Raw genomic sequence first — 22,050 nt, forward strand, 5'->3', positions numbered from 1 at the left:
CCATTTTGCCCCTCTTAATTGTGTCTTATTGTTAGTTTCAATATTGATAGATGACCAATACCAAAGCACCATTTATATTCTTAATGATGTGTTCTTAATGATGTGTTCTTAATGGTACTCCTCTTTGCAACATTTTTCAAGAATGCTAATAACAAGGAGTAAGCAATTACATTAAGGGTATAATGGGAAAAAAGATTGTTTTGTCTTGATAAATAAGAAAGGGCAAGTAAAATGAGACACCAAATTAGGAAGTTTGAGACGGGTAAAATGGGACAGAGGGAGTAAAATTTTAACAACAACATCCAAGTTAATGTATTGCAAATAAATGTATAACATTTTATTCATTAGAATTAATCTTACTTTAATAATAATCATGTTGGAAGTTAGTTAATGTGTCTTTGGGAATAACCTAGTTTGCAAGAACAAAAAGAAAGATAACTTTAAATTATTACTGTATTATTTTTGTATGTACGTTTAAATATTTAAGGATTCTTATTAAAATTTTAAGTTTATGCCACTAATTTTATTGAGATGTTAATGCTTATTATCATAACTAGTAAATAAAGTTAAACATAATCCAACCAGACCAGCTACAGAGTAATCAGCTTTCAATATGAGATGGCTCACTAAAGAGCAACCGATGAGAGATAGTTACAATAAAGTTCAGTATCTGTAAAAGATAAAATGATCACTAAAGAGCTCGGATGGAAAATTTGTCATTGAAGGCTGAAACTTGCTCAATTCTCTTCAACTTGGAAAAGGTATCAACAATTGTACAATTCACAAAGGACATAAGACTCAAATATTACAATTTGTTGTTTTGTGTAAGCAAATAAACAAATTTGAAAGAACCATCTTTTTCCATCTTTGAACAAAAAATGAAAAGGAAAAATTAACCTGGCAATACTATTCTGGTTGAAGTATTCATATTCACATCTGAATAAGCCCCTGATGCCACTTCTGCATCCAATCCAGCAGCCCATCTCCTTAGAACCCTCAACAAGGTTGCTGCTTTTCTTCTAGCCCTTCCTGTTCCCATTCCCATTATTTCCCAAATCACCCTCTCAATCCCTTGTACTGCCGCCAGTTCCGCCACCATCTCCGATCCCCCTTTGCGGCATATGTTCACTAGCGTTGCGGCAGCGCTCTCTCTAGCCCTATCAGTGCCATCCCTTAATACTATGGCAAGTTTTTTAATCAATGGATATGTTGCTGCAACGGCCACCAATCCACCCTTCTTCACCACCACTTCGAGAATTGTCACTGCCTCTTCTGGTAGTCCCTCCATAATCTCTGCCACCATTTCCACCACCCCACCTTCAATCAACTTCCCAACTGCCTCCCTATCTCCAGCCAAATTCAAAATTGCTACCAAGCCATCCCTCTTCGAATTTGTTGGCCCCTCCCGCGCCAAATCCATCAATCCCTTCACAACACGTGTCTTACGAGCCAACCTCTTCTTGTAAGCAGGTACACCTGACAAGCTGAAAACGGTTGCTGCCGCATTCCCCTTTGCCTCCCAGGTGGCACCAGACCGTAACACCTCGATAACTCCATTTAAAACTCCATCCGTTTCCATTATCCTTGTCTTGTTTGCCTGAAGAATAGACAGATTAAGAATTGTTGTAACTGCATTAACTTGTAGGCTCGGATGATCTGAACCTAAGAGCTTAACCAATAACGGCAAAGCTGCAGCTTCAGCAATGCAGGCTCGGCTATCCGAGTCCGTCTTGGCTAAGATTCGAAGCTCATGAACAAGTCGGTTAGCCGATTCTACAGATTGAGACAAGTTCAACTTGTTAATTATAAACGACACCGTCATTCTCACTGCTTCCAATGCCGTTTTGTTGGTAACGCTCAACTCCGTTGACTCAAATGGTATTTTCTGCTCTCTGCACCACATAGCTATCAAATTCTTCAATGATGAATTTGGTATGAGGTCCGTGTGGGTCAGGGTTTGACCAGTTTTGGGACATGTGGTATGACCTGATCCGTACCAAAGGGTTATTGAACTGCGGTCGTATGTTTGTCCCGTGGAAACCACAACAGGGTCTCTCATCAAGTCAAGCGAAATCGGACACCGGAAATCAGCTGGAACACTAATATCCGCCGCTGAAGCACCACCCCGCCGCCGCCGCCGGGAATTTTCTCTAGGCGTTGAACCGCCGTACAACACACATTTAGCATATCGAACAAAGCCGATCAACGCAATGATATCTGATTTTACTTTCTCATCTGTTTGACTCTGAATTTCCTCTTCCAATAACTCAATTTCATCCCTGCAACTTGTAGAATCACGCAAAGTTAATCTCTCAAATATCGCGGCCAATTTACATTGATCAGGGACGATTTCTCTTTCAATTTTGTCGAGCATTTCAACAACTTGAGATTGTAAATGTCTATCCTTGGGATCAACATAAGCTGCGAATCTCGCCGAGCACTGCTTCGTGATAAGAATCAGCAACTCCTGAACGTCATCCTCTAACTTGAGCTTTTCAGCAGGAAGAATATCCAATAAAGTAGACAATTCAAGAGTGAGTTCATGGAAAATATTGGAGAACACATCAATCTGCATAAGTAGCCACATCTTACTACAATTTCGGCAATCTTCAAGTGAAGTCTTCATTCGCTGTAAAACTATGTACAATTCGTCAAAGCATAAAACAGCGGAAGGTGGAAAGCCTGTTATAATAGTGGGATCATTTGATGAATCTCTGCCGAGAATTTCATCGAATAAGATTGATAAAAGCTTAGATTTCCTGATGATGGAAGATGTATTTGTCTTGAGGAGAAATAGGAGAGGCTGCAGAGTTGAAATTTCTGATGATAAGAGGAAAAGGGATTTGAGGAGATTGCGATCGGTGAGGTTCGGAGCCATGAAACAGTTCGCAGATGGCCGCCTTTTTCTCGGAGAGAAAGTTTCAGGTGAAACTGCCATACTGGTCTAATGATGATTGATACTGCAAAAAATAACAACCAAATGTTGAATTTGATCAATACGAAATCAAGTTGAACAAGTCAAAAGATCTGTTTTGTTATTCAAGAGAAGACTTTTCTTGGAAGTGATGGAGGCCGGTTTTGGAAAATGCAAAGTATTGGATGAGTTGTAATGGGGACGGACTGTTTCATCCAACTTGCTTGCCTTTTTCAGCTACTTTAATTCTTAACTTCTAACGTAATTTATATATTATTTAATATACATTATTAAAACGAATATCATTCAATAACATCCTTTATAATCTCATCAAACCTATCTTATTCTTATTTTATGTGATTATTGTAATTAATCATCACTCATCAAACCCATCTTATTCTTATTTTATGTGATTATTGTAATTAATCATCACTAGTATACGTCTTCGCGCGATGCATGAATAATATTAGAAAGAATATTTTAATCGTTCTAATTGAAATGTCTTGTTCGAGCATGATATATTATATTATTTTAAATAATTTAACTATCATATTATTTTTCAATGAAATGCGGTCCTTGCCTGTTTCCCCCTCCCCTCCCTCCCAATGCAGTCCTTGCCGGTTTCTCTCTTCCCTACCTCTCCCTTTCCACTCCATCTCTAATTAAATCTTAAAATCAATCATTTGGATTTTAGGCCCATTTTTCTATTTGAAGCTTTCGTTATTTAAGATTTGGTCTCGGACAAACATCCTAGTACATGACCTTGGATGAGAATCCGACAACGCCATCAACTTTGAAACGTTGATTTTAGGCTAGGAGAATCTTTGGTTCATTTATCGAGGCTTTCACACTCGTTTTGAGCTACTGATCTGATTATGTAAAAATAAAACTATTGGTGTGGGCTCCACATTTAGTCGAAACAATCTCATATAAAATTTTTGATGATTCCATTAGATTCGAAACGTGTTTTTCAATCAGTTTGCACTATTAAATCATGTTCATAGGATTCTCAATGAGTTTCAGGGATCAAAAACAAGTTTTTGACATTGTTGGTGCTGGTGTGGTTGTGAAAGCAAACTTTTGACCACGTTTGCGATCATTTGACTAGGTCATGAAAGCAAACTTTGTATCGCGTTCGCAACCATCACTGATGGTTAAGACCGAGATCGAACTCTTTTCGTATTTTTGACATTTTGAAAGCTAGGAAGCTCCGATTTTGACAATTTTCAATGTGTTTTTCTCGTACAAGATTGTCTATCAATTTAGAACTCTATTTTTTTTCATTTCCCAATAACTTTTGTTTTATTTTTTGTGATTTTCACTCAAGTTGAGAATCAAAACCCCATTTTCACCATTTTTGGGGTTTGGGAGCTCGAATTTGAACGATTTCAAAGAAGTTTTCGAGATTTCTTCATTGGTAAGTTTCTAATCTTATAATTTTCATTTTCCCCTCGCTTTCATCTTCAAAACAACTTCAAAATCTTGATTTCAAAATGAATTTTGAGGGGTTTTGTCGGTTAAACTTGAAAATGATTTTTCTTTGATTTGAACCTCATTTTTAACATGTTTTCGAATGGGATTTCAGCTGTAGACTCCTATGAGTATGAGGCATATTTTTCTAAAATAAAATTATGATTTTACCTTTTTTATTATTTAACTCATTTTCGAAGTTCGTTTTTAGACCTGTCTTAAATATAGCTGTTGGACAATAAAATTCTCAAGGTCGAAAAATAAATAATTCGAGATACGAAAAATATACTGCAACAATCAATGTATTGATTTCAATATGTGAGTGTTACAATCTCTATGAATCCTCTGATTCGCCTTTACAAATATAAATTCAAGAGCTTAAAGCTTGATCTTGAATTTGAACTTGATTTGTTGATTTGAGGGTCTTGATCCTGACTTGTGCTTGAATTCAAGGGTTTTTGAGCTTGTTCTTGAATATTGCGGTCTTGATCTTGAATCTTGATGAACTTGCTTTGAATGCTTGAGCTTTGTAGAGAAATTGCGGTGTTCGATCCACGAGCTCTCTCTTGCTTCTTGTTAGAGTTATGAGGGGTCCTTTTCTGAATTATGAGACCCCTATTTATAGTTGTAGGAAAGTAAGAGTCATAATGAATATGGACTTCCTTTGACCAATCAGATTTAAGTGATGTGGCGCCTTTTTATGGGCTTTTATTTCATGGGCCTACTGCATCATTTGACATGTGGCATGGTCCTATTGGCTCCTTCACTTGACTTGGCATGCCACATCATTTGACACGTGACGCTTATTTGGGCCTCTAGAATATGACAGTATCTTGGGCTTATTAAAGTGGGTTCATCATTTGTGGCCCAAATCAATGGGCTAGCCCAATAAAAAATGGACTTTAATTAAACTCATATATGTTTGGACTTACATAATTAATCTAATTATATTAATCCGCAATATTTATTTGGGACTAATATATTTTAAATTTAATATAATTCAAATTTTATGCGGATTTAAATTTAATAAAATTACATCGCCCACAAATGTCCCCTACTTCAAAACTTGTCGAGACATTTAATATTTTGGAGACTAGCCTTGAAGTATGATTATTTAAACATGTTTCCTTCGTGCTTCAATGATTTTCATACATATGAATACCCCATTCAAAAGTTTAAAGGCGAACCATATTGATATTGCCTCTCAAAACTCTCTTATTTTTTCCATAAATCTCTACACTTAAGACCCATTGGTGAGACATGATATCCAATTTCAAACAGATTTTGGAAGACTTTTTCATCGTCTTACATAATCAGGAATAAAACTCTTCCGATTTGAACTTAGATTGGAAAAGGAAAGAACCTCCAATTTGAATTTGTATGGGAGAAGGAAACAACCTCCAATTTGAATTTGTATGAGAGAAGGAAACAATCTTCAATTTAAATTTGGAGATGGAAGCTTTTCCAATCTGAATTTATATTGGAGAAGGAAACAATCTTCAATTTGAATTTGGAGATGGAAGTTATTCCAATCTGAATTTATATTGGAGAAGGAAACATACATCCTACAACTCTATAAAAGGTAGTAGTTTCCTCACTTTTTCAATATCAATTTTAGAGTTTTCAAGCCATCAACAATATTGAGGTAATTTCTTCCTATCCTACTTTTCTCTTATTTTCGTCACCTTTTTTTCTGCACAGCATGTTAGTGATAGAAAATTCATATCTAATTGTTGAAATATTAAAATCATGAACCGTGTGATATTATAGAAACTAGACTTTGAGATCTATAACATATCCAAAATTCAGTTTTAAATTCCTTCAATATGATTCTCGATAACTTTTTGAAGTTAGCCATGAATTTTATCATGCTGAAAATTTCAGATCTATGTGTCTTTACTAAAACTTTCATATCTTGAAGTAGGAAGGATGAAATCACAAGCCGCTTGATTCTTGTGAAACTACACATAAAGATCTATAACATATCCTAAATTCATAATTTAATACAATCGAGATATTTTCAGCTGTTATCCCAAAATCAACATTGTGTTTTAATGCATCAATATTTTCAGATTTATGCGACATCACCAAAAAAATTTTATCTCAATATGAGACTATATAAATTATGATCCACTTGATCCTATAGATACTGGAAACATGCATGTATAACATATCCAAAATTTGGATTTTAAAATTTTTTGGATTGTTCTGGATGATTTTTTGAAGGCGATCTTATATGTTGTCCGGCAGAGGATTTTAGATTTACATCGCCTCACCAAATAATTTATTTCTTGATGTGGGACCATCATCACCAAAGAGAGTTTTGATTGCTTTATTCTTGTCAAGGCTTCTTGTCTCAATTCAAGTTGGTGATTTACAACTTTTAAGATCACAACGCTCCTTTCTATTTGTGTTTTTACTTTTTTTCTTATTTCTTTCTTTTTTTTTTTTTTTTGTTTTTGGAGAATTGAAACAGATAGCAACATGCAATAATTGGTCGGCTTTCAACTTAAGGTGCGAGAGTTTAACTTCGCCTCCGTCACCTTAAGATCGAAAGACAACAATTGGCCAGCTTAAGGTGCGAGAGTTTAACTTCGCCTCCGTCACCTTAAGACCAAAAGACAATAATTGGCCATCTTAAGATGCGAGAATTTAACTTTCCCTCCGTCACCTTAAGATTGAAAGACTTTGCTTGAAGAAGGTGGACACTGGCTTAAGGTGCGAGAGTTTAACTTCGCCTCCGTCACCTTAAGACCAAAAGAGTTTGCTTGAAGATGCAATGGTTTTCTTTAAGTATGGGCCCTTTCATCGATGCACTTATGAAATGGTATTATTTAAGTATGGGCCCTTTCATTGATGCACTTATGCAATGGTCTTCTTTAAGTATGAGCCATTTTATTAATGCATTTATGCAATGGTCTTCTTTAAGTATGGTCTCTTTTATTGATGCACTTATGCAATGGTCTTCTTTAAGTATGGACCCTTTTATTGATTTACTTATGCAATAGTATTCTTTAAGTATGGGATCTTTCATTGATGCACTCATGCAATGGTATTCTTTAAGTATGAGCCCTTTCATTGTTGCACTTATGCAATGGTCCTCTTTAAGTATGGGCCCTTTTATTGCTACATTTATGCAATGGTCTTCTTTAAGTATGGGCCCTTATCAATGGTCAGCTTAAGGAGCAAAGGGACAAATTTTGTCCACCTTAAGGCATGAAAATTTTGATATCCTTTTAAGAATAAACCCGTGAGAAGCCAGCTTAAGGTGCAAACGGACAAATCTTATCCATCTTAAGGCATGAAAATTTTGTTATCCTTTAAGAATAAACTCGTTAGAGGCCAGCTTAAGGTGCAAAGAGATAAATTTTGTCCACCTTAAGGCATTGACATTTCGATATCCTTTAAGAATAAACCCGTTAGAGGCCAGCTTAAGGTGCAAAGGGATAAATCTTGTCCACCTTAAGACATGAAAATTTCGATATCCTTTAAGGATAAAATCTTTAGAGGCCAGCTTAAGGTGCAAAGGGACAAATCTTGTCCACCTTAAGGCATGAAAACTTTGAGATCCTTTAGTTGTAGGCTTGGAGAACTTTAGCATTCCAAATCCCATTGAAGGAACTCTTTTTCTTTTCGACAGGTTGCCCCCATTGAATCACAAATAATTAGAGTAAGTCAAAAATTTAATTAGAATAGTTTCATACTTGGCATTCGTATGACGGATACTGTAGGAGCATATTTTTTCTTACACTTATGCGACTGAACTCAGAATGAAATTCCAAGCGCCTACGTACCTCAGTAAAGAGGATCAAGTCACAACGTAGTTCTGGGTGAGTATTTTTTTTTTCACCCTAACTTTTGCAAAGGCCACCTCTTTCGAGATTTCCCTACCTAGCGGACTTCTTTATTTATTTTTTTGAGCCGTACACAGTTATACTCTTGCGGGCCAGGAGTGGACATACAGTTTATACTCGTGCCTTAAGGAGTGTACATCCAGTTTATACTCGTGCCTTAAGGAGTATACATGCAGGTTATACTCATGCCTTAAGGAGTGAACATGTAGTTTATACTCGTGCCTTAAGGAGTATACATGCAGTTTATACTTGTGCCTTAAGGAGTGTACATGCAGTTTATACTCGTGCCTTATGGAGTGTCATCTTCCTTCAAGGATAGTACTTATTCAAAAACTTGGTGTTAATGGGGCCAACCCTCATGCCATCTGCATCGACAAGCTTGTAACCACCGTTTGAATATACCTCTTGTACGACATATGGTCCATCCCACTTTGGGGTGAATTTGCCTCCAGACTTACGAGAAGTGATAATGGGTCTCCTTACTGCAAGGACTTGATTTCCAACTTAGAAGCAACTCAAGCGAACTCTTTTGTTGAAGGAATGAGATATATGGGCTTCGTAACATTCAAGATTTTGTTGAGCCTTTAGTCTCTTCTCATCAAGAGCTTCTAACCCCGTAAAACACAACTTAGCATTTTTTCATCAGTGAGCCCTTCTTGAATAGCCAGTCTCAAAGAAGGTAATTGACGCTCAAGTGGCAGGACGACTTCAACTCCAAAAGCAAGCGAATACGGGGTTGCTTGCGTTGGTGTGCGGTAAGTTGTTCTATATTCCCATAAAGCTTCTTTCATTTGCTCATGCCAGTCTCATTCGGATTTGGAGACGACTTTCTTCAATAAGTTACATAAAGTCTTATTGAAGGCTTTAGCTAGACCATTGGCGGCCGCATGGTACCTAAAAGACTTGCGATGCTTGAAGCCAAAGAGATCACAAATCTTATTCATCAGTTTGTTATCAAAAGGCTTGCTATTATCAGTTATTATATATTGAGGGATTCCAAAGCGGTAGACGATATTCACTCGGATGAAGTTCGCAATATTTTCTTTCTTTATTTCCTTAAGAGCAACAACTTCTGCCCACTTTGAGAAGATTTTGGTAGTGGACCAACAATATCCATTCCCTAAGCATTAAACGGCCAAGATGCTACAGTTGGGTGTAGTACTTCAGGAGGTTGATGAATGAAATTCGCATGGAATTAACAATCTTTGCATCTTCTAGCATAGTCCAAACAATCTTTCACCATCGTTGGCCAATAGTATCCCATTCTTTTAATGTGAAATGAAGCTTTGGTCCAGATTGATGCGATCCACACACTCCTGAGTGTGCTTCTTGCAAAGCTTGAATTGCTTCTTCTTCTCCCAAATACCATAAGAGTACTCCTTTAAATGATCTTCTGTACAGTGTGTCCTTATAGTAAAGGAAGCGAGGTGCACGACGATGAATGTTTGTCCTTCTCCTTGGGTCCTCTGGAAGTATCCCATAATATAAGTAATCAATGATAAGTTGTCGCCAATCTTTCTTTTCATCTTCAGATGCAGCAACAAGGTATTCAACTTTATTTTCTTCATCTTCAGTTGCTGGATGTACTACCCATTCTTGGCAGATAGTGACTTGTGTCTGATTTGGGAGAGTCAGGGTTGAGGCCAAAGTATCTAGGGCATCAACTTGCTTATTTTCTCTCGTTGGCATATGTTGGAGGGTTACTTCTCTAAGTCACCCCATCAACTTCTGTGCAAAATCATGATATGGTCGTAGCTCAGGCTTTCTGACTTTATAGCTTCCCAAAAGCTTCTTGATCACCAATTGGGAGTCACCAAAGACTTATAATTACAGTTGTTTCATGTCAACTGCCATCTAAAGTCCAAGTATTAAAGCTTGATATTCAGCAACATTATTAGAGCAACGGTTTATAAGGGTAAAAGAATATGGGATGACCTCTTCTTGTAAAGTGATGAATACCACGCCAGCACCAGTTCTATCTCAATGTGCGGCACCATCAAAGTACATCTTCCATGAGGGTATAGCTTCAATAACCATTACATCTTCATCAGGAAGTTCATCACTCAATTCCCAATCATCAGGTATCGGGTGATCTGCCTAAAATTAGCCAATGCTTGTCCCTTTACGGCCTTTTGGGGCACATACACAATCTCAAACTATTGAAATTAAAGGTATTATCTTGCAAACCGGTCACTAAGGACTGGTTTTGACATTACAAACTTGATGGGATTCGCCCTAGACACAAGACAGACAACATGAGCTTGAAAGTAGTGTTTCATCTTTTGAATTGAGAAGGCCAATGCCAAACATAACTTTTCAATTGGAGAATACTTTAGCTCATTTGGTGTCATCATTCTGCTCAGATAGTAAAGAGAGTTCTCTTTGCCTTCAATATTTTCTTGAACCAGTAATGCTCCGATTGACCTCTCTTGTGCCGCGATGTAGAGTATCAATAGTTTCCTAGGTATGGGTGCCGCAAGAACTGGTGGCTTCATTAAGTATGATTTGATACTCTCAAAGGCATTACTACAAGCTTGTTCCCATTCAAAGGGAGTGTCCTTCTTCATGATATGACTAAATGGTTGACATTTTCTAGCCAGGTTTGAGATGAACCTCCTTAAATATACGAGCCTTCCTTGAAGGCTTTTTAACTCATGAATTTTTGAGGCTCGGGCATCTTCAAAATTGCATCGACCTTGGCTTGATCAATTTCAATTCCTCGGTGTCGCACAATGAAGCCAAGAAATTTTTCAAAAGTAACTCCAAAGGCACACTTCAATGGATTCATCCTAAGTTGATATCTTTGAAGCAACTCGAACACCATTCTTAGGTCTTTCAAGTGATCGTCTCTCTTTCTCGACTTCACCACTAGATCATCCATGTAGCATTCAATATTTTTATGGAGTAGATCGTCAAATATGTTTTTTATAGCCTTTGATAAGTGGCGCCAGCGTTCTTCAAACCAAAAGCCATTACCTTGTAGAATACCTTTGGGCGTACGAAATACGATGAGTTATTCATCCTTTGGTGCCATGCGAATTTAATTGTAGCCGGATGAACCATCCATGAAGGACATTGCCTCAAATCAGTGGCGGCATCAATCATCAACTCTGGTATAGATATTGGAAAGTCATCCTTAGGGCAGGCGTTGTTGAGATCCCAAAAGTCGACACAAACTCAAATTTGGCCATTCTTCTTCCGTACTGGAACAATACTTGAAATCCATGTGGGCTTTCATTGGTCCTATTGGCTCCTTCACTTGACTTGGCATGCCACATCATTTGACACGTGACGCTTATTTGGGCCTCTAGAATATGACAGTATCTTGGGTTTATTAAAGTGGGCTCATCATTTGTAGCCCAAATCAATGGGCTAGCCCAATAAAAATTGGACTTTAATTAAATCCATATATGTTTGGACTTAAATAATTAATCCAATTATATTAATCCGTAATATTTATTTGGGACTAATATATTTTAAATTTAATATAATTCAAATTTTGTACAGATTTAAATTTAATAAAATTGCATCGCCCACAATAGCAATATGAGTCTCGCTTTACTCCTAACGACGTGTATATTACTATTTTTATAGCATGATCACATTTCAAAATTGTAGAGCAAGAACGAACAATTTATAGGCCATTCAAGAATTGCAATTAAGCATCGAGGTAGAAAGTACAATTTTTTTTCTCCACTGTTTCAATGGAAGTGTAGTCGAATATTGCAGAATTGAAATTACAAATTAATAGTATTTCTAATTTTTTCCTAGAAAAAAATTATTACTTTATTATTACTATTATTATATGAAAATTTAGCTGATTATCTCAGTGATTATATTAAGATAAGGTTGAAGTGATAAATTCAATTTTTATGGTATCATGACTTTATTGTGTTACACTGTTTATAGTAATTTTTTTATATTGAGAAAAAAGACATTTTTTATTAAATATGATTTCAGATGCATTATCCAAATTTGAAATCTTTAATTAATGGTAAGTAAATAATTGCCATTTTAGCATAGTTTTTTTAAAAAACTTTAGAAAATGAAAAAGGAAAAAAGGTGTTGAGTAGGTAAGATATTGCATGTTCAAAAAATGAGAGTGGTGTAAATGAGAATATTGGGATGGATATACTGACGTATCCCAAGATATAAGATTAAAAATATGAATATTTGAAATAAATAGGAGTATTCTCCATGCTGAAGAAGATGAGAAAAGTAGGTGAATCTAAGATGGTTTCGACATGCAAAGACAAGATGCACATATGCCCTAATAAGAAAGTGTGAAATATTGACACTAGTGAGTTTAAGAAAAGTAGAGGCATGCAAAAAAAATATTGGAGCAATGTAATTAGATATGATGAGGTGCACATTCAACTTATTAAAGATTGGAGATCACAAAACTCTTAGATTATAATAGAGAATGAATAGATAGTGAAGCCTTATTTTATTTATCTGTCGGATAGTAATTTAGCGCATCATAGCGCTAGTATATCACTACTAAAATAATCGGTAAAACCGACCACAAAAAACCGACAACTAGATGTGGTCGGAAAAAATCGACCGCACGTGGTCGGTTTTTATTTTTTTTAATTTTTTTTTTAAAACAAGTGATCACAAGTGATCGCTTTCATAGTTTAAAAAATTAAAATAATTATTACAATAATTTAATAATAATTATTATTTATTTAACAAATAAAAATTTAAAATAAATAACAAAACCGACCACCAGTGGTCGGCTTTACAAAAAAAATACTTATAAAAAGTGGTCGGTTTCTAATTAATAACTAAATAATTTTAAGTAACACCTAATTATATATATAATCAAAACCTAATATATTAAGCTAATTAAATATAATTAATCGATCACTAATCTAAGTATGTATAAGAAACACATCGCATTATATTATTGGATAATATACTTATATACGTATGTGATGTATATAGTACATATTTTGAACTTGATATAGTCGATAGTGTGTATATGTGTGTGTATGTATATGTATATATATATAATATATACATATTATATAGAGATGGTATATTAATAACATAATATAAATCAACCGATAATTTATTTGAGTATATGTGAAATACAATGGGGTAGTAAAATCAGGTATGTGATGTATATAGTACGTATATGAAATATGTCGCATTATATTATTGGATAAGATACTTGTGTACGTATGTGATGTATATAGTACATATTGATATAGTCGATAATGTGTATATATATGTGTGTATGTATAAGTATATATATATATATAGTATATACATATTATATAGTGAAGGTATATATATTATGACATAAGATAAACCAACCGATAATTCAACTGAGTTTCTGTGAAATACGTTCTATATTATTATGGGGTAGTAAAATCGGGTATGTGATGTATATAGTATGTATTTGAATGTTGATAGCCAATTGAATATATTTATATATACATATATCTCGTGTAGCGATGAAATAGATATACTATTTTGTGTCAATATAATGTAGACACACGTATATTGTTGAAGTTGTAATAACGTAAGGCAAGTATTATGAGGTATATAGGGGGGAGGATGGAAGTAGGGGAGGGAGACAGAAAATTGAATCATGAAACTGGCATATACTTACCATTTGCTTTGAATTTTAAATTTTGAACGACCGCCAAATTTTGGTGGTGAATTTGAGTTTTTTCGCTTAAAATTTTTGTATATGAGTATATGTGAAATACGTTGCATATTATTATGGGATAGAAAAATTGTGTATGTGATATTTATATTATGTATTTAAATGGTGATAGAAAATTGAATATATGTATATATACATATATCTCGTGTAGTGACATATGCAGTAATCGAAAGCTCGATAACTGAATCTATATGTCAAAATATTTTGAATAATACATTGATATTATACTATTGAAGAAATAGACAGATTATTTTTTGTCAATGTAGATACGCGTATATTGTTGAAGTTGTAATAACGTAAGACATCGATAATTTATCTGATTAACACGTATATATATATATATAAAATATCGTAATTAAAAGCTAATTAACTAAAAATTTATCGTAATTTGCGAAATTCATTGATATTATTATAGGATGGAGGAAATATACTACTCGTGTTAATGTGATGATAAAATAACTAATTATCTGATTTATTTATATACACATTGTATTAAATTAATTAAATATTATAGCATTTATTAAAAAATTAATTAATTAAAAATTAATTTTAATTTATTAATTTATTTTAATTTATTAATTTATTTTAATTTATTAATTGTAATTTATTAAAATTTAATTTATCAAAAATTTTGTAAAAACCGACCACTTAAATATTTTTCTAAATGGTCGGTTTTAAAAAATATTTTTAGAAAACCGACCATGTGTGGTCGGTTTTACTGTCAAATAAAAAAATAATAATTTATAACCCGATCCGACCCACCCAAATAATTCACTTTCCCAATTGATATGCATAAAAAAAGGGGAAACAACATACACACACAAACACTCAACCTGCATACACACAAAAACACATACTGACACTTGAAATCAGTCGAACAAGTGGGTTCTCGTAGCAAATCTTGATTTCTCCAACTCAAGTAAGTAAGAATGTGAGATTTGTTGACCTTATTTTGAGTTAACTTCACTTTATTTTTAATTTTGAATCCCTAGTTCTTATATTTTGGTTGAAAATGGGGAAATTGGGGATAAACTTGAATGTAGTATGGATTGTGTGTGTTATGTGGACTGAAATAAGTAATATCTTGCATAGAGTAGATGGGTATTTTGGAGAAAATTACAGTAGTCTATCTTTTAATTTGCTAAGCTCATTATTTTCGATATTGCAGCTTCCCGTGAGAGAATCTATTAGCAGATTGAAGATGCCATTTTAAAATATCAAGAAATTAAGGAAAATATCAAAGTTATGTTGACATAGTGAAGCCGCGTGGGGCCTTGTGCGATTCACTATTGTTATTATCTTCATTTCATTGTTCATATTGAAGTCTAGTGAAGTCGTGTGGGGCCTTATGTGATTCATTAGCATTGTTCTTGACATCTTGTTGGTCTTGTTGATATTTTGTTTTGAATGTGGTTTGTTAGGTGACTTAGTTGCTTGAAAATGGTTAAGTTTAGGGACTTTAAAGAGGATTTTTTTTTGTTTTGAATGTGGTTTGGTAGGTGACTTAGTTGGTTGAAAATGGTTAAGTCTAGGGACTTTGAAGGGGATTTGGTGTTTTGAATGTCGTTTTGTTTTGATACTTAGTTGGTTGAAAATGGTTAAGTGTAGGAATTTTAAAGGAGATTTTTTTTGTTTTGAATGTGGTTTTGTTTTGATACTTAGTTGGTTGAAAATGGTTAAGTGTAGGGACTTTAAAGAGGATTTTTTTTGTTTTGAATGTGGTTTGGTGGTGACTTAGTCACTTGAATATGGTTAAGTGTAGGAACTTTAAAGGGAATTTTTTGGTTTTGAATGTGGTTTTGTTTTGATACTTAGTTGGTTGAAAATGGTTAAGTGTAGAAATTTTAAAGGGGATTTTTTTGTTTTGAATGTGATTTTGTTTTGATACTTAGTTGGTTGAAAATGGTTAAGTTTAGGGACTTTAAAGAGGATTTTTTTTGTTTTGAATGTAGTTTGGTAAGTGACTTAGTCACTTGAATATGGTTAAGTGTAGGAACTTTAAAGGGGATTTTTTTGTTTTGAATGTAGTTTTGTTTTGATACTTAGTTGGTTGAAAATGGTTAAGTGTTGGGACTTTAAAGGGAATTTTTTTTATTTTGAATGTGGTTGTGTTTTGATACTTAGTTGATTGAAAACGGTTAAGTGTAGGGACTTTAAAGAGGATTTTTTTGTTTTGCATGTGGTTTGATAAGTGACTCAGTTGCTTGAAAATGATTAAGTGTAGGGACTTTAAAGAAGATTTTGTGTGTTTGAATGTGGTTTTGTTTTGATACTTAGTTGGTTGAAAATGGTTAAGTGTAGAGACTTTAAAGAGGATTTTTTTGTTTTGAATGTGGTTTGGTAAGTGACTTAGTTGCTTGAAAATGGTTAAGTGTAGGGACTTTGAAGGGGATTTTTTTATTTTGAATGTGGTTTGGTAGGTGACTTAGTCACTTGAATATGGTTAAGTTTAGGAACTTTAAATGGGATTTTTTTGTTTTGGATGTGATTTTGTTTTGATACTTAGTTGGTTGAAAATGGTTAAGTTTAGGGACTTTAAAGGGGATATTTTTGTTTTGAATGTGGTTCTGTTTTGATACTTAGTTGGTTGAAAATGGTTAAGTTTAGGAACTTTAAAGAGGATTTTTTTGTTTTGAATGTGGTTTGGTAGGTGACTTAGTACTTGAATATGGTTAAGTCTAGAAACTTTAAAGGGGATTTTTTTATTTTGAATGTGGTTTGTTAGGTGACTTAGTTGCTTGAAAATGGTTAAGTGTAGGGAATTTAAAGGGGATTTTTTTTATTTTGAATGTGGTTTTGTTTTGATACTTAGTTGGTTGAAAATGGTTAAAAGTGTAGGGACTTTAAAGAGGATTTTTTTGTTTTGAATGTGGTTTGTTAGGTGACTTAGTTGCTTGAAAATGGTTAAGTTTAGGGACTTTAAAGGAGAATTTTTTATTTTGAATGTGGTTTGTTAGGTGACTTAGTTGCTTGAAAATGGTTAAGTTTAGGGACTTTAAAGGGGATTTTTTTTGTTTTGAATGTGGTTTGTTAGGTGACTTAGTTGCTTGAAAATGGTTATATTTTTGTGACTTGATCTAATTAGTTGAATCTGATTGATTGCGTAGAATTGCATACTACAAGTCATCCTTTGTTTGACGAGTGTTTGCACTCTCGTTTGTCTGTTGTTGTTAGATTATTAAGTATTAAATCTAACTGAAATGTTGCTGAAGGAGGAATGGACTCAACGATAGACCTTATTAAAGAGTTAGTTGACCCCGACTTGGAGGTTCCTGATTCTTTATATAAGGCAAAAAGATTGGTGTCAAAGTTAGGTCTCTCTTCGGTTAGAATTGATTATTATGAAAATGGTTGCATGTTATACTTTAAGAAAAATGCTAAGCTAGTGTTCTGTAAGTTTTGTCAGAACTCTCGATATATTTGAAGAAGTAAATATTGCGAAAGAAAAGGCTGAGTGGGTAGGAGATGAGGAAACCTCCGTAGAGGGTGAATGGTTTAGTGAAGAGTCTTCAGAAGAGGAGGATTAGTTGTGTAGGTTGTATTTATTATGTATTGATATCTTTATGCTCTGTACTATATATTTACCTTTATATTTCTTGTTTAAGATTGATATATAATATACTGTTTAAGTTTGTTGTTTTTACTTTTCCATGATTTATATAGTAATAAAAAAAAAATTGTCTATATTTCGTGTTGTTGGAGCGATTTGAAATGTGAATTAGTAACTTGAAATTATTTACTTGGAATGTTTTCTTATACATTCATTTTGTAGGAACAAACTACTTGTTAACTTAACATAATTTAGATGTCAGGCAGAGGTGACAGAGCTAAAGAAAAAGTTGATACTACCAAACCCAAAAAGAAAAGACAACCTCCGCCTTATAGACGACCGACAGGTATTCATATATCTGAGGATCAGTTTGCTGACGCGACAGCACAACCCTCATATTCTAGGTCGTCCGAGGATTCGATACCCACTTCTACGTATGTGGGGCCACTACATGGGTCTACACCGACTCATTCTGCTCCTATGACCGTACCACCGCCAGCACAATACTATCGGACGGCCGCTGGCCCCTCCAAACATCTACCATCATCAATACCCTCATGCAGTAGTCACGCAGCTTCGCACAGTGATTCAGCTGGATTTATTAGGTCGTCAGATCTTCAGCTTGGAGGCACTCCATCTGGTGCTTCAGATCCGCCCACGCCAGTGCATCCACCAACACTTACTAGGCAGCCAGGAGACAAAGATGGTTCTGGGAGGATTTATCTTGTTCTAGTTGCGAGAGGGTAAGATTTCTAAATATAATAACGTTACTCATTTTTTCATTACTATATTATTATGCTTTATGAAATTACTGTTTGATCTTATGTTGTAGGTTTAGACCGGATGCTGAAGTTGGACAAAAGGCACAAATATGCATTACTCGGTACTTCAACGACTACTGGACCCGCAGGCAAAAGGTTCCAGAACTTGACAGGGATAGAATGTTTGAAGAATTTAAGGTAAGGATTTAACTTATCGACTACTTATTAACACTTTGTTAGAACAAAAGATTGAATATTATATTTTTGTTGTAGAAATTTTACTAGTGGGATGATGCAAATACATTTAGTATAAAGAAGAACTTTGTCATAAGATGTAGAGCCAGATTTAATGATCTCTTGGATTATGCCCGAAAGAAATTGGTAAAACCTAAGTGGATTCCTGAAGCCGCATGGCAACTGTACCTTCGCCATTGGAGTAGCGCAAAATACCAATTGTTGAGTGAAAAAGGAAAGAAAGCCCGAGCATCATCAAATGGTGGCTCCCTATATACTGAGAGTGCCAGAAGTACTCTTGCTGTGAAGGAAAAAATGGTATGTAACTTTTACAATTTTAATTGTTTGTTTCTATTTAAATTTTTTTATTATTTGAACATTGATAATTTTTTCATATGCACAAAAAAGAAAAGGGTAGGAAATACCAACTGATGAGCTATTCGAGCAGACTCATCTGAAAAAGAAAAAGAACCCGACTGATGAAAATGTCTGGGTTGAAGTTCGTGCAAAAGCTGTCCACGTAAGAAACAAATTTTGAATTTTTTTTTGCAAAAAACCGACCACTTGTGGTCGATTTAATATTAAAATTAATTAATTAATTTAATAAAAAATCGACCACAAGTGGTTGTTTTTTTCCTAAAATTATTTTTTTCTATTTTAATAAAATAATAATAAATTTTAAAAATATATATATAATTTTTTAAAAAATGACCACTTGTGGTCGATTTTTAAAAACCTACCACTAATTTTCCGACCACAAAATTTGGTTGGTTTTGTGGTCGGTTTTTGGGTAAAACCGACAACATGTGATCGATTTTTGTGGTCAGTTTTCTTCTTTTTTTTAGTAGTGTATTAATAATATTTTAGTAATTTCTTTCATCTATTGTTTATTTATAGCTATTATTTCTTGTATGTAACATTTTTTGACTGTTATTATTCTTTTGTAATAATTTCGTCATTATTGACTATATTTTCTTTTACTTCCGTGCATATGTTTCTTTTCTTACGGAGTTTGCTTTAGGACTTCAAAATTTTTTATGAGTTCAACTTCACTTGAAACAATAATGAAGGTTGTGAAATATGTCTTACAAATTATTAAAAAAAAAAAAGTAAAAACTATCTAATTTTCATTATAAATATTTTAGAATTTTGAATTAGACAACTCAAACTTCATATTAATAAATAAAATTTTAACAACATCCAAATTAATGTATTACAAATAAATGTATAACATTTTATTCACTAGAATATTCGTACTTTAATAATAATTCTATAAATATGTGAAGTTAAAGTTTATATGTGTTTGAGAATAACCTAATATGCAATAACAAAAAGAAAGACAACTTTAAATTATTATAGTATTATTTTTATATGTATATGTTTTATATTTTAGAATTATTACTAAAATTTTATTTTAGGCCATTAATTTTATTAAAATATCATTGCTTATTATCGTAATGTGTATTTAAGCAGAAACTTATCTTGTTCTTATCTTATCTCAATTATTGTAATCAATCATCATTAAAGTTACTTATATATTTTTTTCATGACTATATAAACAACACCGTACATATAGTAATATATGTGTTTCCTACAATTATTTACTTTATGTCACTAATTTCATTGATATATCCATGCTTATTATCGTAATATACAATATTTAAATGAATATCTTTCAATAACATTCTTTATATCTCCCAAAATACTCTAATCTCTTCAAACTCATCTTGTTCTTATCTTATTTGATTATTATAATTAATCATCACTAATATACGTATATGCGCGATGCACAGATAATATTAAAAAATATTTTAGTCATTTCTAATTGAAATATCTTGTTCGAGCATGTTGTATTATATTACTTTAAAAAGTTTAGCTATCATATTATTTTTAGAAAAAAAAATTATTTCATGTTTTCTTAATTATATCATTCACAATTTAATGATATTATATTGTTGCTATCACCCCTTCGTCCCAACCTTTTCTTTTCTACCTCTAGTTAAATAAATTTGAGTACAAATAGTCATGTAATTTAGTATGTGTGTGTGTATATATGTATATTATATATATATATATAAATCACATTGTTCACAATTTATAGATATTAGGTTTTTAATATTCTTTCATCCTCCTCTAACTAAATTTATATGAGTAAAAATAATTTTGTAATAGTAAATAAAAAAAATTCTATTTCATATTTTTATTATTATATTATGTACAGTACAATTTAAAGATATTAGATCATTATTATTGATTGTTTTTACTTTTAAATTTTTATTATATAATCCACATCTCTTCCGTTTAAAATTTATGAATTAATATATGTATTATATAATTACTTCATTATATACATATAATTAGTCCTCTCCCCCTGGCCTTTTCGTCTCTAACCAAATCTAATTGAGCTACAATCATATAATTATAAAAATTCGCGTGATGAGCAAATAAAAGTATTATTATTTCTACTTTTTTTAAATTGTGACGTCTTGTTTGATCATGTTAAATCATATTACCTTTAAAAAATCTAATATAATATTGTTATCTTTAAAAAATCTAACGATCATATTGTTCCTCAACGAAATAATCTCTCCCATCTCCCTGTCCAACAATTTCCAAAACTAAATCTACATAAATAATCAAAGAATCATATAGTATTAAAAATATTTAGTTTTTTATATTTTTTTTATTACATTATTATAATGATCCTCCACATCATTTTCTTGATTTGCGTGCACTTACAATATTTCGCACCTTCCACAAAGACTACAACTCATGTGTGACTTGCCGAAATTGTCAATTTTGTTATCTGACAGTTTGTTTGGATTTTAGGTTCATTTTCCTATTTTGGAGCTTTCGTTGTTTAAGATTCGGTCTCGGGCCAACGTTCCTAGTAAATGACCTTGGAAGAGAATTCTGACAGTTCCATTAGCTCTGAAACGTTAATTTTAGGCTAGGAGAATCTTTGGTTCATTATTCGAGGCTTTTACACTCGTTTCGAGTTATTGGGCAGATTATGTAAAAATAAAACTATTGGTGTGGGCTCCGCATTTAGTCGAAACAATCTCATATAAAAGTTTTAATGATTTTATTAGATTCAAAACGTGTTTTTCAATCAATTTGCACTATTAAATCATGATCATGGGATTCTGAATGAGTTTCGGGGGATCAAAAATAAGTTTTTGACATTGTTGGTGCTGGTTTGGTCGTGAAAGCAAACTTTTGGCCGCGTTTGTGATTATTAAAATAGGTCACGAAAGCGAACTTTGTGTCGTGTTCGCAACCATCATTGATGGTTAAGACCGAGATCTAACTCTTTTCGTATTTTTGACATTTTGAAAGCTAGTAAGCTCCGGTTTTGATAATTCTCAATGTGTTTTTCTCATATAATCATTGTCTATCAATTTAGAACTTTATTTTCCCCATTTCTCAATAAATTCTATTTTATTTTTCATGATTTCCATCCAAGTTGTGAATCAAAATTCCATTTTCACCATTTTGGGGGTTTGGGAGCGCGAATTTAAACGATTCCAAAGGAGTTTTTGAGATTTCTTACATTGGTAAGTTTCTAATCTTATATTTATCATTTTTTT

The 22,050-nt window shown here is 33.3% G+C and overlaps 1 protein-coding gene across 1 annotated transcript; it reads right to left on the bottom strand.

The window, feature by feature from the left end:
- Positions 1-719: 719 nt before the first annotated feature.
- On the bottom strand, positions 720-3,244 carry LOC107878496 (U-box domain-containing protein 16). The gene has a single exon (XM_016725511.2). The coding sequence runs from the start codon at positions 2,936-2,938 to the stop codon at positions 893-895; it is 2,046 nt and encodes a 681-aa protein (XP_016580997.2). The 5' UTR covers positions 2,939-3,244; the 3' UTR covers positions 720-892.
- Between the last annotated feature and the right edge of the window lie 18,806 nt (positions 3,245-22,050).

The sequence above is a fragment of the Capsicum annuum genome, chromosome 7 (genome assembly GCF_002878395.1).
Source record: "Capsicum annuum cultivar UCD-10X-F1 chromosome 7, UCD10Xv1.1, whole genome shotgun sequence".
Taxonomy (NCBI): Eukaryota; Viridiplantae; Streptophyta; class Magnoliopsida; order Solanales; family Solanaceae; genus Capsicum; species Capsicum annuum.